The sequence below is a fragment of the Jaculus jaculus genome, chromosome 11 (assembly GCF_020740685.1).
Source record: "Jaculus jaculus isolate mJacJac1 chromosome 11, mJacJac1.mat.Y.cur, whole genome shotgun sequence".
In the NCBI taxonomy this organism is placed as follows: Eukaryota; Metazoa; Chordata; class Mammalia; order Rodentia; family Dipodidae; genus Jaculus; species Jaculus jaculus.
The window spans coordinates 83306950-83327741 of record NC_059112.1 but is presented as its reverse complement, the minus strand read 5'-3'; the positions used below and the strand labels follow the sequence as shown (position 1 = coordinate 83327741).

Sequence of the window (20792 nt, the reverse complement as noted above, 5' to 3'; positions counted from 1 at the left end):
CTAGTGTGCCCCAATCTTTACAAAGGAGACCTTTTTGTGTTCAAAAAAGTTAAAAGGCTTGTTCATATAAGGTGTAAAAGGTGGGATGGAGTTTGGAGGACATCTCTTCATCTCACGATGAGGGAAACGTAAAGTAGCAGTCATTGACTGCCACTGAGGGCTTGGTGCAAACTGAGTTTTCCCAGACTTGGAGGGATACTTCCTCGCTGGTGAGGACAGCTCACACCCAGACACAAATGCCCCCAGATACTAGTCAGTAAAGTGTTCATGGCAAGACACATATTTTGAGAGTTTACAAGCAAGAAAGTAAATGAAACCCAACTCAGCCCACCTCTACCCCTCGCCTTGGTCACCAGCAAGATAACTAAGATTCCTTCACGCCTATAATAACTTATTGGTAATTAATAAGATGAATGTGCATGTGAAAGAACACAAACATTTTTCTCAAAAGCCATAAATTCATCAAAAAGGACTGCTTTTATCTGGGAAGAACATATTGTTATTGTTATTGTTATTATTATTATTATTATTATTATCCAACTAGAGAAGTCAGGTTCAGGTTCTAACACACTTGAGAAGAGTAGAATTGATGAAAACAGGGGCTAGGGATGTGGCACAGGTGGTCGAGTGCCTTGCATGCACAAAAGCTTTGGGTTTCATGCCCAGGACCACATAACCTGGGTGTGGTGGTACGATCATTCCAGAACTCAGGAAGTGGAGACAAGAGTACTAAAAATTCAAGGTTGTCCATGGCTACATAGTGAGCTTGAGTCAGCCTGGGATAAACGATACCTTGACTCAAAAAACAGCTTGGGCTGGGGAGATGACTCAGTGGTTCAAAGTGCTTGCTGCTCAAATCTAGTGACCAGAATGTGGATCCCCGGCACTCAGGTAAAGGCAGACACAAGTCAGGCACATGTCTACAATCCCACTGCACCCACAGCAATGGCAGCAGAGGACAGAGAATGCTGAAGCTTGTGGAAAACAAGAGAAACCCTGTCTCATTCAAGGTGAAAGGTGGGGACCAATACTCTGGGATTGACCTCTGGTCTCCACATGTGTCCTGTGGTAGATGCACACCCATACACAAAGGGAACAAACGCATACATGTATGGATGAGAAAAGCTATGTTAATAGCAAAGGTTATGACGTATCTAAGCCCAATGTTTGGTCCCAGATCCAGATAAGTCAAGACCTAAAGTTAAAAGGCTTGGCTTCAAGGGGCCATTTGTACAAGAGGCTTCCTTTCCAGACACCCACGAAGGTCATCTTCAAACTAAAATTGGACTGTCCTCATCCTATTAAATCCCAGGAAAATTGTCTCTCAGATAGAAGGAGAATTTATTGTGTTCAGGATCCACATACTTTAATAACTTTCTGTGAGCACTGACAAATTTAATTTAGAAAAGATAAATCTAGACTCTAGCTCATAAAATTAAGAAAAATATTGTTCCTAATGGTCAGATTTCTTAAATTGCTACTTCAATTTAGGCCAGTCATTGATCTGACAGACAAGGCAAACCTTAGCTTATTTTTTTTTGAAAGAACATTCCTTGGTTACTAGACTCTGCACCACTTTGTGTCTGGCATATCTCAATATCTCACAGCACACCCAATCTGGCAGGTGCTTTTGGGGCCTTTGTCAGGGGCCCAGGAGCTGCTCTGTATCAAGGAGAGATTGCTGGTCAAGTACTCCACCCTTGGATGGTGGGGACGCTGGCCTCCCACATTCTTGGAGAGGAGAGGCATGTTCAGCTACCAGCTTCGGTGTTTGTGTTTCCCATTTTCTAGACAGCAGAACTAGAAAGCATCTCTAAGGAAAGTTCTTGCCACCTATGGAAGCCCCAGGGTAGGGAGAAAAGGGAAAGACTCATTGCAAAACATCCCTCAATGCTACCCTCATGACTTCCATTGTTACATCATTCCTGTTCTTGCCAGCCCTCTCCAGCTGAGGGTTCCATGCAATTAAAATCATGCTCAGAGATATACACCCAGCAGGGTGAGTTATCTTGTCGATGAACCCCTCAAAGGCAGCCTTACTCTATCCACGCATGAACACCGGGTTTCAACAGGGCAACCATTTGTGCTTTTCTGTCACCGCACTGGTCTGTTGGGTAATTCCAAGTGAGGTTCACATGTTAGTACCTCTAAGAAACCTCCTCCGCCAGTGCCCACATGGTGCCCGCCTCCTGCGAACTTGGACACTTTTACTTTTCTTCTGTGCCACTGCTCCAGGATTGTTTACTTCTCAGATCTATGCTTGTAGAGGTCACATGAGTGTTTTCTCTCCTTTCTTCCCTTCTTTCTTTCAGTCTTGGATTTTCTTAGACATCCCAGAGGTCAACAGGGAGGGCCTTGAATATCTCGTTATATTTCCCCATTGGGAGGGAGTGCAGAGCGCACATCCACCATGTCTTCAGGCTTCCCTTTCTCTTGAGAGACACAGTCCTGCAGCACTCTGAGCAGGGCTCGGCAGATGCTGGAAAGTTGACTGGAAGCTTCCTGTGCACCTCCCATCCCGTGCGCGGTCACCACCCCTCAGCTTTTCAGAGTGTCTCGTCTAGGTTCAGTAGTTTTCCCTCTGTGAGGAAGTCACCTAGTGCCTGCCTGGCTTTCCCTGGCCCTGGCACCGTCTCTGTGGCTGTGGCAAATAGGCAGGCAAGTCTTCTTGGTGTTTTCCTGGATAGTAGTCTCAAGGAATAAAGGCCCAGGGAACTGCACCTGTCCCCAAGGTACTGGGATGAGGAGTGGCTGAGAGAGGAAGGCCTTATGTAGAGGAACAGGAGGCTGTGATACATAAGGAGGGCATGATAGAGGCCCCCACTGGCATGCTTTCATGCCTCAGTAGGTAAGCAGAGGCATGCCACCCCGACCATCATTGGTTTGACAGTAATCTACCCTCCTGCATGATTCCGATCAGGGCCTCTGATCACAGAACATTCTGTCACCATTACCTCTTGCCCAGCATCTAATTATTCCTAAATACCATTTGGCTGCCTGTCTTGTGATTGGCCATTTTCAGAGGAAATAAAGTTAGGTTAAATAAATATAATGTGAAAGGCTGGATGTGATTTCTATATCTACAAGTCTTGTGAAAAAAAAATTATTATTTGCTCTGGGTAATTTGATATCACACAGCCCCACAGCTCCGGAGCACCATCCCCATCTGTACATCACCCACAGTGACTGCAGATGGGTAAACATGTTTGTCCTGATAGTTACTGGATACTTAAGGAAGGGCCATCTTCCCTAGCCTTATTTCCCTCTGCATCTGTGACTAATATAATAGTATCACACAGGGGGAACAATTTTCTGTTTAGATAATTTCTCTCCATTTGGCTTTATGAAAGGAAAAAGGAAAAAAAAAACAGCTATACGTGACACATGCAGGAGAACCAGAATCTTCTGAATGTTCAGAAGTTCTGCAGGAAGAAGGCAGGGTATAATTTGGGGACAAAATGCAAGAGTCAAATATACAAGATCCCGCTTTGGACAAAGAGAAAGCGAGCTTTAGAGTGAGGACCTCAGAGTTCATCCCACGAGCCAAGGCCACGGCCATCCCGGCACCTTCGCCCTGCCTCACCTCTTGTTCCTGTCCTCCAGCTGTAGTGTGTACACGATGTCATTGGCGGTGGCGTGGGTCTTGGAGTTACAGTCTCCCCACTTCAGCTTCAGGCTCTGAGGACCAGCTGCAGCACATTCTAGCCTAGGGGGCAAGGGTGGTAACGGCCGAGTTTTTGCTTCGATGAACTGACTAAATGGTCCAGCTCCAATTTCATTTATAGCCTGAATTCTGATCCTGGAGGGGGGGGGGAGGGGGAAGGACACTGTAGGTTAAAGAAGTCGAAATTCTTCATTTAAAATTAACATTTGGTAGAGTGTTTACCTCTTGCCCGTTAAAGCAATACTGTTGATGTGAGACAAGCAGAGTCATTCAAGACTGAGCAGCTCAGAGACAGTTGGTACCATGACTGTATATTCACAAAAGAGCAAAAAACCACTATCATGTTCCTTGGGTGTTTTTTGTAATTGGTGGGTGCACATGTGTGCAGACCTCATGTGCATATGCTCTATCCCCTTCTATCATTCTTCTGCTTTGCTTTCTTTCCCCCTCCCTTTTTTGTGGCTTTTTGAGGTAGGGTCTCTCTCTAGTGCAGGCTGGCCTGGAATTCACTATGTAGTCTCAGGCTGGCCTCAAACTCACAGCCATCCTCCTACCTCTGCCTCCCAAGTGCTGGGATTAAAGGCGTGCACCACCACACCTGGCCTTTTCTGTTTTATTTCTTTGATATGGAGATTCTCCCTGAATCTGGAGCTCACACTGCTGCTGGGTCAGGCTGGCTTCCTAGCAAGCTCCAATGATGCTCCTGTCTCAGCCTCCTTCAGGACTGGGGATACAGGCTTGTGGGGCTTGAATGTAAAATGTCACCCGTAGCCTCATGTGTTTGTGATTAAGTCCAGACACTTATTTCCCAGCAGAGGCAACCTTTGGCAGGTGGAGCCTTGCTGGAGGAGGTGTGTTACTAGGGTCAGGCCCTGAGATTTCATAGTCCTAGCCATGCCTGCTCCAGTGGGTGTGTTCACACTTGCTGAGTCCTCCCTGCTACTGAGAAGATGTGAAACCCAGCTGTCTATTCCAGACCTGCTTTCCCCGCCGTGATAAAATTCCCCTTAAAATGGTAAGCCAGAAATAAAACTGCTCCATCCATAAGTGGTTTCTGGTTGGAAGTTTTTTTCCCCCCTCGGCACCAACATGGTACCTGCTACAGGCCAAAGCTGGCTTTTTACATGGGTGCAGTGGATCCAATTCAGGACCTCACCCTTGCATGGCAAGTGCTGTCACCACTGAGACATCTCCTTAGCCCCTCCTTGGGTCTTTAATGGAAAAAAGAAACTGTTGTCTGAAAGACATCTTACAGGGATACTGCTGCATTTTGTTTCAGCCACCTATGGTTAGGTCGAAGTCAGCTTTGGACTTCGGTCAGTTACAGGGAGTAAATTAAACAGCTGGGACAAGTCCAAAGGCTCGCAATCCTTCAGGAGGACATCTGACGTTTTTCTTTTTCCAGCTTCACCAACAACTTTCCAGAACCCCAACCGGAGCTAAGTGAGTACATAGTCCTGGTACGAAAACATCTCTCAGATGCACGAACACCTTAATTCACTGGGTGCCAAGAGTTATGGGTAAGGAAATGTATTATTGGGGCTGGAGAGAGAGAGCTCAGAAGGTGAAGGGCACTGGCTTGCAAAGATATTATCAACCAAAAGTCTAGGAAGTTAAAATCTAGTAGTCAAAATATAAGCATATAACCTCATTTTTATACAGTTGGTGGGAATATTTTCATTTTTCTCTTGCCTCTACTTTACAACTAGTTATTAGAAGCTGTTCTCCAAGTTCACAAAGGAACTCCTCACCCTCAACTTCTCTGCAGTATTCTTTTTAATAATATTTTTTTGTTCATTTTTATTTATTTATTTGAAAGTGACAGAGAGAGAAAGAGGGAGGGAGGGAGGGAGGGAGGGAGAGAGAGAGAGAGAGAGAGAGAGGATGGGTGTGCCAGCGTGCCAGGGCTTCCAGCCACTCTGCAGTGTTCCTGATACTTGCTTTTTCCTGCACGTGGTGGCCAGCATGCCTTCTGCAGGGGAGGCCATCTTGTCACGGTGACGTGAGTGATGATTCACTGTCATAGTGTTTATCACATAATAAGGACTCAATAAAGGTTATTTTCATTCCCTTTTTATTTAGCAAAGGGAGCATGGGTGAGCGCAACAAACAAATCCACTTTAACTTTTCATTGTTTGCCAGTTCAGTGTGAGTCAGGCAAAAACAAAACAAAACAAAGGAAAAAAAAAGAAAAAAAAAAACAGCAAAACAGTAATCTTAGGAAACCTTACTTCCCGTTGGAGAGCTGCTAGAGGTCTGAGTGCCATTCACAGAGGGCCACCGCAAAAGAGACTGCCATATGGGACAATGGGGGAGGCTGGGGAGCAGCCATATTAGGGAAGACAGTGGGGATGCCTGGTGCATTTAGATGCAAAGAACCTGACCTGACATTACAAGGTGGTGACGTTAACGCTGTGGTCTGCTCACGCAGTCCACAGCAGGGGGAGCACACACTGCTACTTAGCGAAGGCTCTTTAGGCACTGACATTTAAGACGCACTGCTCCAGGACAGGGGTCTTCGAAGGAAAACATGCAGACACTTGCACATCCATGTTTATTGTAGCATTCTTCACCAAAGACTAACCAAGCGAGCTGTCCAGCAGAGCAGTGGACAAGGAAATGAGGAGCCATGTGCAAAATGCAATGTTTTCAGTCATAAACAAGAACAAAGTTAACGTTGTTTGTGGAAAAATGGATGCAACTGGAGAGGATCACATTCAGCCAGGCTCAGAAAGCCACAGGTCACATGTTCTCTCTCATTTGTGGTTACACACAAAATCATGTATGTATTAGATGAGAGTAGGCTGGAACTCCTAAGGGAACAAAGGGCACTAATGGGGGCGAGGGCTGGAAGAAGGAAGGGTGGGTAATGAGGTACAGGATAAGCCAACATACGCCTTTAAGAAAATTTAAAAGTAAACAGAAAAATAAAAGGAAAACAAGGGAAGCATTATATGTGCATCGAAATGCCCGGGGGCTGGGTGGGGGCGGGCTTATGGGTGTTACAGCCAGTTTCCCCATGCCAGTGTTGGGCACACTCTCCTGTTGCTGTTGTCCACCTTATGTTGGCCAGGGGGTGATGTCCACCCTCTACTCATGCCATCGTTTTCCCTGCCATCATGGAGCTTCCCCGTGAGCCTGTAAGCCAAAATAAACCCCTTTTTTTCCCCACACAAAAAAAAAATCTCCTGAGGGGCTAACTGAACTAGAACACTAAGCTCAACCCCTAGAACTTCTGATTAAGCAGGTCCAAGGTGTGAGTCCACCAGACCAGGAGGAGGATTTTTAATATGTCTGGTAATTTGCACCTAATCAGGTAAGTTCAGGTGATCTCATGTTACTGCCTAGGGACCACACTTTGAGAACCACTGCTCTAAAGAAGTTGGAGGGTGCACAGGGGTGTCTTCGATCTAGAGAAGTTTTGCTAAAAGCAAAGGGTCACACTTTACAAACAGAGTTATTCACAAATGCAGTGGACTGCCTTGTGAACTGAAGCACACTGTCCAAGTCACGGGGATGCTCAGGACCAGGCCAGGAAGAGCGACGCCAGGTGAGTCCATGCCTCTCAGCTCACAAGCTCTGTGACTTTACTTGGCAGGAAGCAGGCAATGGAGCGATGGTGAAGTTTCTGCATTGGTAATATTTTTCCTCTTCAATCCAAAACATAAATTCAATTTCAAACAGTTCTAAATCTAAAAGCAATGCTTTAAAGAACATATCACTGTAATACCAATCAAAATTCAAACGCAGGCTGTGCCACTAATCACAAATAAGTAGTTCTGCCAGCATCAGTGGAGAAAAGATGGAGCTGTGGAAAATCGTCTCCCTGTACCATTGGTTTCACCACAGAGTTGCCTCCACTCCAGTGAGGATAAGGTGTAACCGTCATGCATTAAAAAAAAAAAAGTCAAACAAAAGAAACAAGTCCTTTGCTAGAGCTCTATGGCCTGTTTAAAACATTTCTTCCTTTTTATCCAGAACATGATGATCTGTTCATTTTTATCTTAACCAATTCATGGGACACAAACAGGTGAGGTAAAAGTTGATTAGACTGACATTATTCCCTTAGTTCCTTGAAACACTCATTCTGTATTTCACCATAATCGCTGCAATTGCTTTGGAAACATACTATTACAAGGCTGTGAGGCTGACTAGTGTTCCGCCGTGTGGTACTGACACACATCAGTTGAAGGAAAGTAGGGCCTGCTTCAGCTTGTGGGTCCGTCACAGCGGGAAAGGCACGGGGCAGGAGCTTGAGGAGCTCATCACATCCAGCCCACAGTAAGGACACAGAGGACAGTGAACGCTGCCGCTCAGCTGGCACCTACTGACCTCTTTCTTTCTGTCCTCCTTCCTTCCTTCCTTTCTTTTTAAATTATTTGCAAGTAGAGTCAGACAGAGCGAAAAGAGACCCAGACAAGGGAGAAGGTGCATACCAAAGTCTCTCTAGCTGTTGCAGATGGACTCCAGATGTATGCGCTACTTTGTGCATCTGGCCTTACATGTGTCCTGGGGAGCTGAACCTAGGTCATTAGGCTGTGCAGGCAAGCGCTTTAACTGCTGAGCCATCTCTCCAGCCCCTTAGCTCTCTGCTTTTAATCCAGTCCCTGACCCTGACCCATGGAATGGTTCTGCGCAAAGTTGGGTGGGTTTTCTCACCTCAGTTAACATAATCAGAGGTGTGCTCACAGGTGTGCTCAGAGGCTAACCTAGCCTAGCAAACCTCTCAAGGTGTTTCTAGGCCTGCCACATTGACAATTAATATAAAGCACCACACTAAAGTTGGTGATTACTAAGAGTGACCTTACATATTTTTTTAAAATATTTTTATTTATTTATTTGAGAGCGACAGACACAGAGAGAAAGACAGATAGAGGGAGAGAGAGATGGGTGCGCCAGGGCTTCCAGCCTCTGCAAACGAACTCCAGATGCGTTCGCCCCCTTGTGCATCTGGCTAACGTGGGACCTGGGGAACCGAGCCTCGAACCGGGGTCCTTAGGCTTCACAGGTGAGCGCTTAACCGCTAAGCAATCTCTCCAGCCCCTTACATATTTTTTACTTTAGTATTTTATAATATGCAATGTCCAATTTTCAATAGATCAATTGGCCAACAAGGGCTTTGGCCAAATCCTTTCCAGGGGTACAACATACAACATGACTCAGGCTAAACACTTTCCTTCTCTAGAGCTGTTCAATTTTCATGAAATTTGTCAAAAGAAGTATCTTCCAAGCCACTCCATAAAAGTTAGCAGTTGACACATCTTCCCAGTGAAGCTCTGACTTTCAGCTCAGTACATGAACAGTCTTGGCATATCAGTACTGAATTGTTTGTGCTGCATCCATTAAGATTTTTTATTTAAAATTTTTATTACTTTCTAATTGAAGCTTTCTGCAGTTCTAAGAGCATTAAGCGATTTCACTTTCTCCATAACACCATTATGTAAGGTGCTTTTTTAATTTAAATTTTTTTTTTTTTTGCTTTTTAACATTTTTAAAAATCAACCATTGGGACATAACCAGGGAAGGGGTGTGTGTTGTGTGTGTGTTCACGCTTGTGGAGGCCAGACGAAAACTTGAGTGCTATTTTATCAAGAATACCATAATCTTTTTTTTTTTTTTTTTTTTTTTAAGTTTTTTGAGGTATGGTCTCACTCTAGCCCAGGCTGACCTGAAATTCACTATGTACCCTCAGGGTGGCTTCGAACTCACGGTGATCCTCCTACCTCTGCTGACTGACAAAGAATTAGGTTTTGCTGTGTTTTCATACAACATTTTTGTTCTCCTTTTTCCTCCATGAGGAGCACTCCTTAGTTATTCCTGCATGAGGCTGAGCTCTTGGTCAGGTTTTCTTAGAGCATCACCACTGGTGCAAGGTCCTAATATCCTCTGGATTTTTTCCAGAATGGAGCATCAGTCTGGATACAGCAGATCCTCAGTACTGGGTTAACAAACAAGACTGAAGAAGACTTGTTTTCTGGTCTTGGCTGTGAAGCTAAAACTGAAACAATGCCCTTATTCTCCCTATTCATCCATTCACATTATTTCTCCTTTATAAGTCCTCTGTGTGCATGCATGTGCATGCGTGTGTGTGCGTGGTGTTAGGAATTGAACCCAAAGCCTTGTGCATACTAAACAAGCACTGTATGCCTTCAGAAACTCAGCCCTATGTCTAGTGATCCTGACCCTAACGGGCATGGCTGTTCCTCTCTAGGACACCAACAGGACTTCATACCCAATGCTCCCTTCATTTTCACAGTCATCTATTATCTTAAGTTGCTGCGTGAGCAACCCTGAAATCCGCACGTGCTCCGATAGCCTAGATAGTGTTTTCTGTACCCAGGATATGTGGTGGCCAAGAGGGATTGCTTGAAAGAACGAAATTGTGTGTGTGTAAAAAACAACAGAGGTAACAGAAAATGTTAGGATAGAAATTTTGGATCCTTTCCCAGCTAATGGGAATAAAGCATCATCTTCTGGACTACAGAGTTAGGAAAGCACTGCAGAACACAGGAATGGAATGATAAACTCTTCTCCCTAGCGAGTGCCTTTGCCTGCCCTTTACTGCCCTACTCCCAGGAAGAGTCAGTTATGCTGGATGCAAATCTTGATGCAGGATCAGGTATATGGTGGTCTTAGTCATGTACCTGCTGTTACGGCTGCTCTAGCACTTCATACTTACTTATCCCTTGCAATCTAGTTACAAGGTAGGTCACCTTTTTGTTTGTTTGTTTCATGTGTATACGTGTGTGGTATGTATGTGTGTGCACGTGTGGAGGCCACAGGTTGATGTTGGGTATCTTCCTCTATAACTCTCCACCTTACTGAAACAGGGTCTTTTGCTAAATGTAGAGCTCACTGATTCAGCTAGCCAAGCTAGCCAGCAAGACCCAGGCATCCTCCTGTCTCTGCATCCCCAGCAATGAGACTGCAGGGTCATGTCACTATGTTCAACTTTTTTACCAGGGTACCGGGGATCTGAAATCAGGTCCTCACGCTTGTACAGCCAGTGTTTTACCCACAGAGCCATCTCCTCTACAACGTGGTAGGTCATCTCGCTCTCTACCTTACATATAGAGAAAACTGTGACACAGAGATCTTTAGTATCTGGACTGAAGGAAGGCATACAACTGATGTCAATGGTCCCCCGCTTCTGCCCATCCCGGCATTCTGCTGGGCCACACTTGACTAATCAGAGATGGTCCTGCTGACTGTATACTTTTGGCTTGTAGTAGGTGATAACAACTTAAGAGATGGATCCAAATGCCTTAAAAGTTTGGAGATCCACACAGGAGAAAGGTCTGGGGAGCAGGAAGGCGCCCCCAGGTAAGGAACTCAGTGGGGGAAGAGACTGTACATGTTTGCTGGGTCTGTGCAGTGCCACTGTTCTCTGTCTCCTTGTGAAATCCTGAGAATCGTCAATGTTCTATGACCTTGTACCTGCTTTGGGGCGATCAGAACAATACAAGTGTCCTGTTTTGTGGTGGGCAGGGACCTGGTAAGGACATGGTGTACTGGGACATGAGTCACTGTGAAATTTTACAAAGAAAATGTGATGTTCAAGAGGCCAGGAGGGGAAGGGACTAGAGTGGTAGGTGAAATCCTCTCAGAAGCTGAAAACTGAATGGGTAACTGATTTGTGACATAAAAAGCAGTACAAGCTTTTAAGCTATATCTACGCTTAGTTCAAACTACATTACGTAAGAGCGGCTGCAGCACATCAGCCTGGCCTCTAGCGTGTGCAGGATTTGCAGTCCTAGCAGTGATGCTGGGGACACAGCCTCGTCTCTGCTTTCTCGTACTCACCGGTACGTGGTTTCTGGAAGGAGATCCTTCATCACGTGGGTGGTGGTATTGCCCACTGTAACACTAGTGTCTCCAAGATTGATGGTGTAAGCAAGGATTTCAGACCCATTATTGCACGGTTCTTCCCAGTTCAGTACAAGGCACACAGAAGGTGAGTCCGGAGAGGCACTGAGAGGTTCCTCTTCCAGGACACAGAGAGTGGAGATGGGGTCGGGGGCGGATGCTGGTGTCTGACAATGGACAAGTTCACTGTACGGTCCTGCGCCTGCTGGGTTGAAGGCCTATAAAACAGAACAGTCCAATGTGCCCATCAACAAAGGCCGAGAGTCACCATTTAACAGAAGGAAAGGCAGAAGGCCAGAGTTTAGGTCAAATCTCAGATCCGTGGTTTATCAAGCCCGTTCATCTCCCTGAGCTTGATTCCTCATCTTCGGGATGGGAGTCACACTGAACTCACAGTTCCAGTGAAGACTGAGCTGGCCAACGGGACATCCTGGCTGGGTTGCAGGCCAGTGCTTGCTGCCCGGCGGGAAAACCATAAACAAAATAGTCCTACTTAACCAAACTTTTTTCATTTTGAAGTAATTTTAGCCTTGTAGGAACAGTACAGAGACTGCATAGCTTTTACTGTGCCTCCTCGAATGACAATCCTTTACAGGCCATAGAGTAATGACCAAAATCAAGTCACTACCAATAGCAGTATGAGAGTATGACAATCATATCCCAGGGTCTGATATTTCATGACAAGTATAGTCACTTAAAAATATTTCCTATTCCTGGGCTGGAGAGATGGCTTAGTGGTTAAGTGCTTGCCTATGAAGCCTAAGGACCCCAGTTTGAGGCTCAATTCCCCAGAACCCCGGTTAGCCAGCTGCACAAGGGGGCACACGCATCTGGAGTTCATTTGCAGTGGCTGGAGGCCCTGGTGTGCCTATTCTCTCTCTCTACCTGCCTCTTTCTCTCTCTCTTTCAAATAAATAAAGATGAACAAAAAAATTTAAAAAAGTATTTCCTATTTCTGACTGTTGATACAGAAATACAAAGTTATGGTGCAAGTTCTCTTCTTATCATTGTATCTTTTAAAACTCAGTTTGGGGAAGTCAATACCAAGGGATAGTACCTAGAAAGAAAAAAACAAAAAGGAAGGAGAGCAAAATTCAAAATGTATAGGGGAACAAAGCACTTTACTGTGGTGGTGGACAGCAATTCATTTATATCTGTCCTTGTTCCAGAAACAACAATGTGGCACATAATTTACCCATCTCCCAGTGACTAGGCACCACTGCCATGACAACCAGATATTGTGTTGAGACATGAATTCAGTGGAAAAGGGTTAATTTCATGCCAGGTGCTCCACTGGAGAAGGAAGGGAGGGCAGCGCACAGCAAGAGCTTAGCCGGAAGAGTATAAGATGGAGCAGGCTTCAGAATTTAACAAAAAGGGGTTCAAGTGATTTGGGAAATTAGTCTATACAGGGAGCACCTTTGGCAGAAGCCCCGAGATGTTGGGTGTACTTCTAACAGGCCATCTGTTGCCTGATGTTGGCCAGGTCAGAACCTAAAGCTGGCATCTTTGCTTGTTACCTATTTAAGTCTCAGTGTGTTTGAAAGACAGGATGCTTGCAGTGGCAACAACCGTATCTGATTCATCATTTTATCTCCCTCCCTGATCATCCTTAGATCCTAGCAACATGGCGCTCAGGAAGTGGTACCAGGTCAGTGGAAAGAAATGGACAAAGAACACCATTTTCTTAAGATACCGAGCATTCATAAAAGGGAGAGAAGTCAGCTATCCAAGCGAACAAAGTAAACCCATAACTATTGATTTCTGAGGTCAGGCTAGGAACCATGGCTCCTAATACTATCTGCTTTGGGCTGCCCAGTATAAGCCTGAGGGTTGCCAGGCCTAAATGGTGATCAGGAGGGGGTGGGGGGGAATCTAAGGCACACTAGTCTAAATGACTCAAATATTCATTTCTGGCTTCATGACCGAGTGGTACAGGGTTTTCTGTCTGTGTCTTAGTTCTAAGACGCTTTCTCAGTGAAGTGTCTCTCTGAGAGGAATCTGAAGGCATGATGATTGCATTAATAGGAGGAAGCGAGCTGAGGACCAGCATTCATTGTGTCCTGCTTCTTTTATTTATTTGACAGAGAAAGTGGGGGGAGAGAATATAGGTACACCAGGGCCTCCAGCCACTGCAGACGAATTCCAGATGCATGCGTCCCCTTGTGCATCTGGCTAATGTGGGTCCTGGGGATGCGAACCTGTGTCCTTTGGCTTTGCAGACAAACTCCTTAACTGCTAAGCCATCCCTCTAGTCAATGCCCGGCTTTTAAATTCCTAGTGCAACGCAATGAGCTGCTTTATATTCCTGCCGCCATGTCTTCCCCACCATCATGGGCTGCATCCTCTCAAACTGTAAACCAAAAGAAACCCTTCCTCTCATTGTTTTTGTTAGGTATTTTTCCCCCTGTAATGGGAATGGTAACGAATACAGATGTCATCTTTCCTAAGGAGTGAGGTCAGCTTTCCCTTGGACTAGGGCATTGATTTAGTGGTGGGCAAACAGGAGAGACAGAAGATACTGCTACTGAGAAATAAAGCTAAGAAGCTGGGTTTGTTGTCACGTGTTAGGGACTCCTAGAGAAGCAAATACCAACATACACACTTGTTTTATTTAAAGGGCTATTTCCCTCCTTATGACCCTGCTCTCAGTAGACTTTAGTTGGCTTTCTGAAGTGCCTTTCATGGAACACCTGCCATGGTGAGTGATGTCTGCACAACGTCCACCCACCTGGAGCCGGCAGCAATATTGTGCCGCAGGTAACAGATCTCGTATCTCGAAGCAGGTGTCAGGCCCATGATAGACAGGTTCTAATGATTCTGCGTCTTCTCCCCACTCCAGTTGGTACTCGGAGATGTCGGCACCAGAGCTCTCTGGACTCTGCAGAGAACAGACTCAAGCAGTCATTCCACCAAGAAAAACGTCTTCAATGCCCACGTTTATCGAGGGCAGCTGGGGACGAGGGCAGAATGTGCTAGGATACTTCAAATACATACAGAGGTAAGGCAAGAAAGAGACATTCAATTTTATCCTTCCTATTTTTGATTTGATTTTTTTTAATAAAAAGGATGCCCACTTAGACCCCCTTTCCTCTACTCCAATTCTGCAGAGGGTGTTGGGTAGGGTTACTGGTATTCATTGTGGGAAGCAAGAGGCCTCAGTCAGTCTCTGCAGGGATGGGGGAAATGTGGTGTCTCAGGCTGTTCCCATCTACCCTGAGGCTCTTACAATCTTTCCTCCCCCTCTTGCCCGGTGCTCCCGGAGCCGTGGTGGACAAGATAGAGATGTGACTTACTGTTACTTTCTCTTCTGCAAGTGTACATGATGCAAGCAAGTGTTCAGAGAGTGTACATAGAAAATAGTCACCTGCACACATTTTGGTGCTATGGATTCCTTCTGTCTTGTATTTGGGAGGAAAGTTGAAGTATTACGATGATGCATAATGCATCTCACTCACCTCCCAGCCCACCAAGACACAGCCATCTGGCGTGAAGGAAATACAAGGTGCTCTGCACTGTCCTGGGGGTCCCGCTGCAGTGGTAATTTCTGACACAGCAGAATAAGGCCCATACTGAAAGAGAAGAGCACACACATGCCTGTGAGTGAGTGAGTGTGGGTGTGTGTGTGCACAGAAAAGATTACAGTTAAAGGTACAGCTAATATCACGATTAATACAATTGACTGAAAATATTACCCAGTGGTTTTTATTTTGATTGTACATTGACAAACTATCATTGTTTCCTTGACAGGTAAATGTCTATGTAATTTTTTTACTCAAAATTACTACTGAAGATTATTCCTTTATTATGACATTGGAAGCCAAAAAAATGCTGGTTTTTCACAAAACTCAGCATTCTGTTTTCATATTCCTCACAGAATAGTCAAGAAAGTGAAGTCAGATGTGTACCACCGTTTAATCTTGAATGGATAAATGTGTACTTGAAACAGGATACTAGCTATCAAATTCTGGGTATTTCTGGCTGTGGGTATTTTCTGAATCAGCATCTTGCAGTATTTCCTAGTAGCCTCAATCCACGATGCTCCGACCTCCGTCTCCCAAGTGCTGGGATGTGCAGGTGAGCTCCACCACACTACAGGACACGTTCGCAGCTCATTCCTGACCAGCACAATCCTCAAAGGGTAGCACACCACCATCAGTATGCAGTGCCAATGAGCCTTTCTTATTCTTTATAAATTTCATAAATTAAATAAATAAATCTACCTAGACCACTGTCGCATTGTGAGATGTTGGCAACAGCTGGCTCAATAGCCTTTGCTTTCTATGTTTCTGCCCATCTCGGACACATTCAACTCCCCCACAGTGCACGGGCGATCTAGTGCAACCTCAAACATGTCCCTTAAAGTCCTTATCACCCTTCAACTTCAAAGGAAATATCAGCTCCTTGTGGATATAATACAACCGTGCGTGCTCTCAACTTCTGGTGGGCCACTTTCTAAGCTCTGCATGGAGCAGCAGAAGAAAAGGCCAGACACTTGTGTAGACTCCACATGAATCCAAACCAAAACAGGCAAGCTGGCCTCCCCAGCCTCTTTCCTACTTGTCCAAGAAGATGATGTCACATGCTGTTGATTCTTGTAGACACTACGCTATAGAACTTTTAGTAGGACTACAAAGAAGTTCTAATTTTCCAAAACTGATAAGAGAATAGGAATCCATTCTAGAAATTGTCAAAACCACATACAGAGTGACGGTTTTATTAACCCTGAACAGCCTATTAATACAATGACGTGAGAACAAAGAAACTGCCAATTTCTAATGCCGGGTCTCTATGAAATGATGACTACAGATTCTGAAATGAGGTCTTCTATGTTCTTTAATCAGAGGTTGTCAAGGTTGGATAGATGCTGCTGAGGACCTTCATGGGGACAGAGACAGAAGGGATGATGGCACGTGACCTTACTTATACTCACCCCTCCGTCGTTCAGAGCCCGTACTCTGAAACGATACACTGTTCCAGGAAGCAAGTTTCCCACGGTGCACTCCAGCTCGGGCCCGTGGTACACCTCCGAAGCCACGTCCTCAGGTTCAGTCATCTCCACGCTGTACTCGGAGACTTCACAGCCACTTTCAGATGTAGGGACATCTGAGAATATAGATTTTTTAAAAAAACTTTTAAACATTTTTACAGTTTTAAATGACCAAGTCACAGTTGATTTTCTACCATTTTGGCAAAAACATGTAAGTGGTCTGTTCTTGAATTTCTCTTGTCAAGCACCAGCCTCCCCAATACCAGCAAAATAAAGCAAACTCCTGGTGTTATTCCTAGCATCAAAGCAAGTACATTAGAGTATATTTAATTATATTAATAAAACAATTTAAGTAGGAGCATCAGTTATACATCTTTATGTTGCAGTGAAAGGAAAAGGGAAGGGGAAAAAAATCTCCGAAAAAAAATCAAAGGTGATGCCAAATCTATAGGACCTCCAAACTGGCATAATGTTTTATGACATGTTAGACATAAGTGGTGGGAAAAATGTCTGCCAGAGCTCTGCCCATTTACACTTGCAATGTATATGCCGTTAGCTGATGGCTCAACAGGAAACACAAGTGAAGACAATCCTACGAAAATGCCGGGACACACACAAGACAGAGCCTCAGGAAGCATTATTCAGAGGAGGAGAGACTAGATGTGGCTTTGTGAATCATTTCTTGATTCAATCTCTAGGCTGAGCACATGTTTTCTTTATATATTCTAATATTGAAAATCTTTTGGACCAGGCAGGCTATTCTGGAACAGTCTCTAGCAAAGCACCCTTTGGAGGGTAGAAGACAAACAGTGTGGGCGGCACCCTGAGGAATGGTGGCATGAGCAGCCGAGGGGGAGCAGGGGTGAGGGGACCCCTAAGCCACCACAGGGTAAGGAGACGGACATCTTCAACAGGAGAACACGGTTTGCAGAAGGCAGCCCTGGAAGTCAATTAGGAAGCGTTAAGTCTTCACCGCCAGTTGTCTAAACTGCCGATGCCCATGCGAAGATGTGTTCACTCACCCCACTCTAAGTGGACTTCTTTGTGCTTTGGTCTACCCAAAACCCTCGGTGGCCGACACTGACCTGGTGCAATGCTTAGTGTGCGAACAGGGAGACTTTCAGAACACTGCGGGAGAAACACCAGAGAGAACCGTCTCTTAGTCACCATGAACTTATCACACCTCACACAACAGGCTCATTCTACCCCACAACTGTATGTGCAACCAAAAGGCGGTCATATGCTGGATGGGTGTGCTTTTCATGCAGCAAGGCCTTCCTGAGTGCCCGGGTGTGTAGTTCTCACGTGTGTGCATGTTTGTGGCGTACATGCATATGGAGGCCAGAAGTCGGAGCTGGGTGTATTTCTTATTACTTCTCACTGAATTTTTTGTTTCTTTGAGGCAAGCCTAATAGACTGACTTTTTTTTTTTTTTTTTTTTAAAAAAAAGACTGTGGGGCTGGAGAGATGGCTTAGCGGTTAAGCGCTTGCCTGTGAAGCCTAAGGACCCCAGTTCGAGGTTCGGTTCCCCAAGTCCCACGTTAGCCAGATGCACAAGGGGGCGCACGCATCTGGAGTTCGTTTGCAGAGGCTGGAAGCCCTGGCGCGCCCATTCTCTCTCTCTCCCTCTATCTGTCTTTCTCTCTGTCTGTCACTCTCAAATAAATAAATAAATAATGAACAAAAAATAATTTAAAAAAAAAAAGACTGTGTATTAGGCCTCTGCCTTTATAGGCCACTAGAATATTTTTAAAAAATATATATTTTATTTACTTAGTTGAGAGAGAGAAAGAGGGAGAGAGAGAGAGACAGACAGACAGATGGGTGTACCAGGGCCTCTAGCCACTGGAAACGAACTCCAGATGCATGTGCCCCCTTGTGCATCTGGCTTACATGGGTCCTGGATAGTTGAATGGGGATCCTTTGGCTTTGCAGGCAAATGCCTTAGCTGTTAAGCCATCTCTCCAGCCCCTGACTTTTTTTTTAAATGGTAGACAGCAAGAGAGAGAGACAGAGAGAAAGAGAGTGAGAGAACTGGTGTGCCAAGGCCTCAGGCACTGCAACTGAACTCCAGATGCGTGTGCCTCTTGTGTGCATGTGTGACCTTATGCGCTTGTGTCACTGTACTTGGCTTATGTGGGACCTGGAGAGTCAAACCTGAGTCCTTAAGCTTCGCAGGCAAACGCCTTAACCGCTAAGCCATCTCTCCAGCCCTTTCCACTTAATGTTTGAGACAGGATCTTACCCTTGAGCCCAGAGCTCATGGATTCAGCTAGCTGAGTTAGCGAGCCTGCTCTAGGGACCCTGTCTCCACTGCCCAAGTGTTACAGTTACAGAAGGGCAGCCAATCCAGTATTTTCATAGATCCTGGGGGTCTAAACTCAGGTCTGCACACCTTCATGGTGAGTGGTTTATCCTCCAAGCCATCTTCCCAGCCCTGCACACTTGTTCTAAGTGTGGAGTTTCACTGTAACCGACACTGGTTAAAACAAGAATGGTTCTTTCTGAAGTCAGTTAGAATGTTGTATATCCTAAGCACAGTTATTTTCCTTTACATCAAAATTAGAAAGATACTTCATAAGGACACATGAAACCAAAGGATGACAGCAGATGACACTTGAACTGGTGCCACAAACCTCCAACCCTTTGTGGAGACAGGCAGTGAAGCAAGTGAAGTCAGTATTTTCAACTGTGTCTGACTAGAAGGTTCTACTAATGCTGAATCAAGTAAGCCTTCCTTTTGCAGAGGCTGAGTGGAGAAGTCTGGCCCTGTTGGTGAGCCAGGAGAAAACAAGGTGTAGCTCAACCAAACCCAACCTCTTCCCAGAAAGGGGCGCACGGGAAGCGGGGGCTGCAAATTCCAGAAGTGAAGGCCTCACTCAGACTCATGCGGCCCCTCACAGGCAAGGTGCCCACTGATGGTCTATGGCTTCACTCTGGATATAGTCCACCCAAGGAGGCATTCAGAGAGTCCAGTGCTGTGTAAGAATGTTCTAGTTGGTCCTTCATTGCCAGAATGGGAAGTCTAGACATTGTGGCACCTCCACCCCAGAGACAGGCAGCGGGCAGAGATACACACAAGAAAATGTTAGAGGTGGGCTGACAGAATTAAGCATCTATATAGCAAGCATTCTCTTTGATTAGTAGTAATTACCACTGGGCTTTCAGGAACTCTCTCTCTCTCTCTACCTCGCTTTATTTAAACATTCATGCCTTCAAACCATCATGCCAAGTCTTTCTGCAGTGGAAAGAGCTTTCATAACGATGCCCTTCACTCGCTTCCTCTCATGAATATGAATGAAGTACGCCAAGGCCTCAGCCTCAGTTCTAGAACACCTCACGTGTATTTACTGGATTCTACAGAACCTGGGAGCATAAAGTGGGGGAGACACCGAGGCTCATGACGTGTTACCTGGATGATTTAAGGCCATGTGAGTGCTGCCTACAATACAGTCTGTACACTGGGCACTGCACAAGGGCAGCGGGTGCTTTGGGTTCAGACCTCACACATCTCTGTGGCGTTTACACCAACCCCCCAGCAGGTGGCAGCAAACAACCATGAGAGACCCGCTACCAGCAAAAGCCATGCAGGTCTTATCTGGACTAAATTCTCAACTTTTTTTTTTTGTCAATGAAATAACCAAAGTTTCCCTTATTTAGTTAATGCCAATCCAAATTATAATTTTCAACTGGCATGTATGATTATACCTACGTCATCAGAGGAATCATGAAGTGACATAACCTGAATATAGCAAAATTCAGCTGGGAATCATTTGGGATTGAAAAAGACTTTTTTTCCCCCCATTTCCTAACGTGATACCAAGGCAGGCCACATGACAAGGGCACATTTTTAATTTGCAACATTACTCTGGTGTGACAGGAACAGCTCTTCCCAATTTGATCCTAGATGGTTACTTTTCCACTGTATGGGACCAACCTGACTGTGTCCCCCGGTGCTGAGGCAGCAAGCTCGGAGTTTGTACAAGGTGCCTGGTTTCAAGCGGCTGAAAACGTATTCCGTAGCTGATCCACTGTAGGCCACTTCCCACTGACCAGCTGTAAAGCAAGACATGTGCAAATTTATGTCTTTTGTAAAAATGCAATCGTTCCCATTAGAAGTACTAGCTGGTAATAAAAGGCACTGGGTAGTTTCCATTTAAGAAAGTGACAACCCTTTATTAAAATAACATGAGTTACTTTTTTTTTAAAAAGTATTATATTCATTTATTTGAGACAGAGTAAGAGGCAGATAGAGAAAATGGGTAGGCCAGG

General features: G+C 45.2%; 1 protein-coding gene across 3 annotated transcripts in view; it reads right to left on the bottom strand.

Annotated features, from left to right (window-relative positions):
- Nucleotides 1-20792, bottom strand: part of Fndc3b (fibronectin type III domain containing 3B) — a 383188-nt gene that overhangs the window by 30413 nt on the left and 331983 nt on the right. For 2 of the 3 annotated variants that reach the window (XM_045161235.1, XM_004652339.2), the window contains exons 17-23: nt 20458-20576; nt 17543-17648; nt 16464-16636; nt 14989-15102; nt 14262-14411; nt 11468-11748; nt 3584-3799 (exon numbers count right to left, since the gene is read on the bottom strand). In XM_045161235.1, the coding sequence (XP_045017170.1) occupies nt 3584-3799; nt 11468-11748; nt 14262-14411; nt 14989-15102; nt 16464-16636; nt 17543-17648; nt 20458-20576 (1159 nt within the window). The remainder of the gene's footprint in view (nt 1-3583; nt 3800-11467; nt 11749-14261; nt 14412-14988; nt 15103-16463; nt 16637-17542; nt 17649-20457; nt 20577-20792) is intronic. The other variant, XM_045161236.1, reaches the window with a different exon arrangement.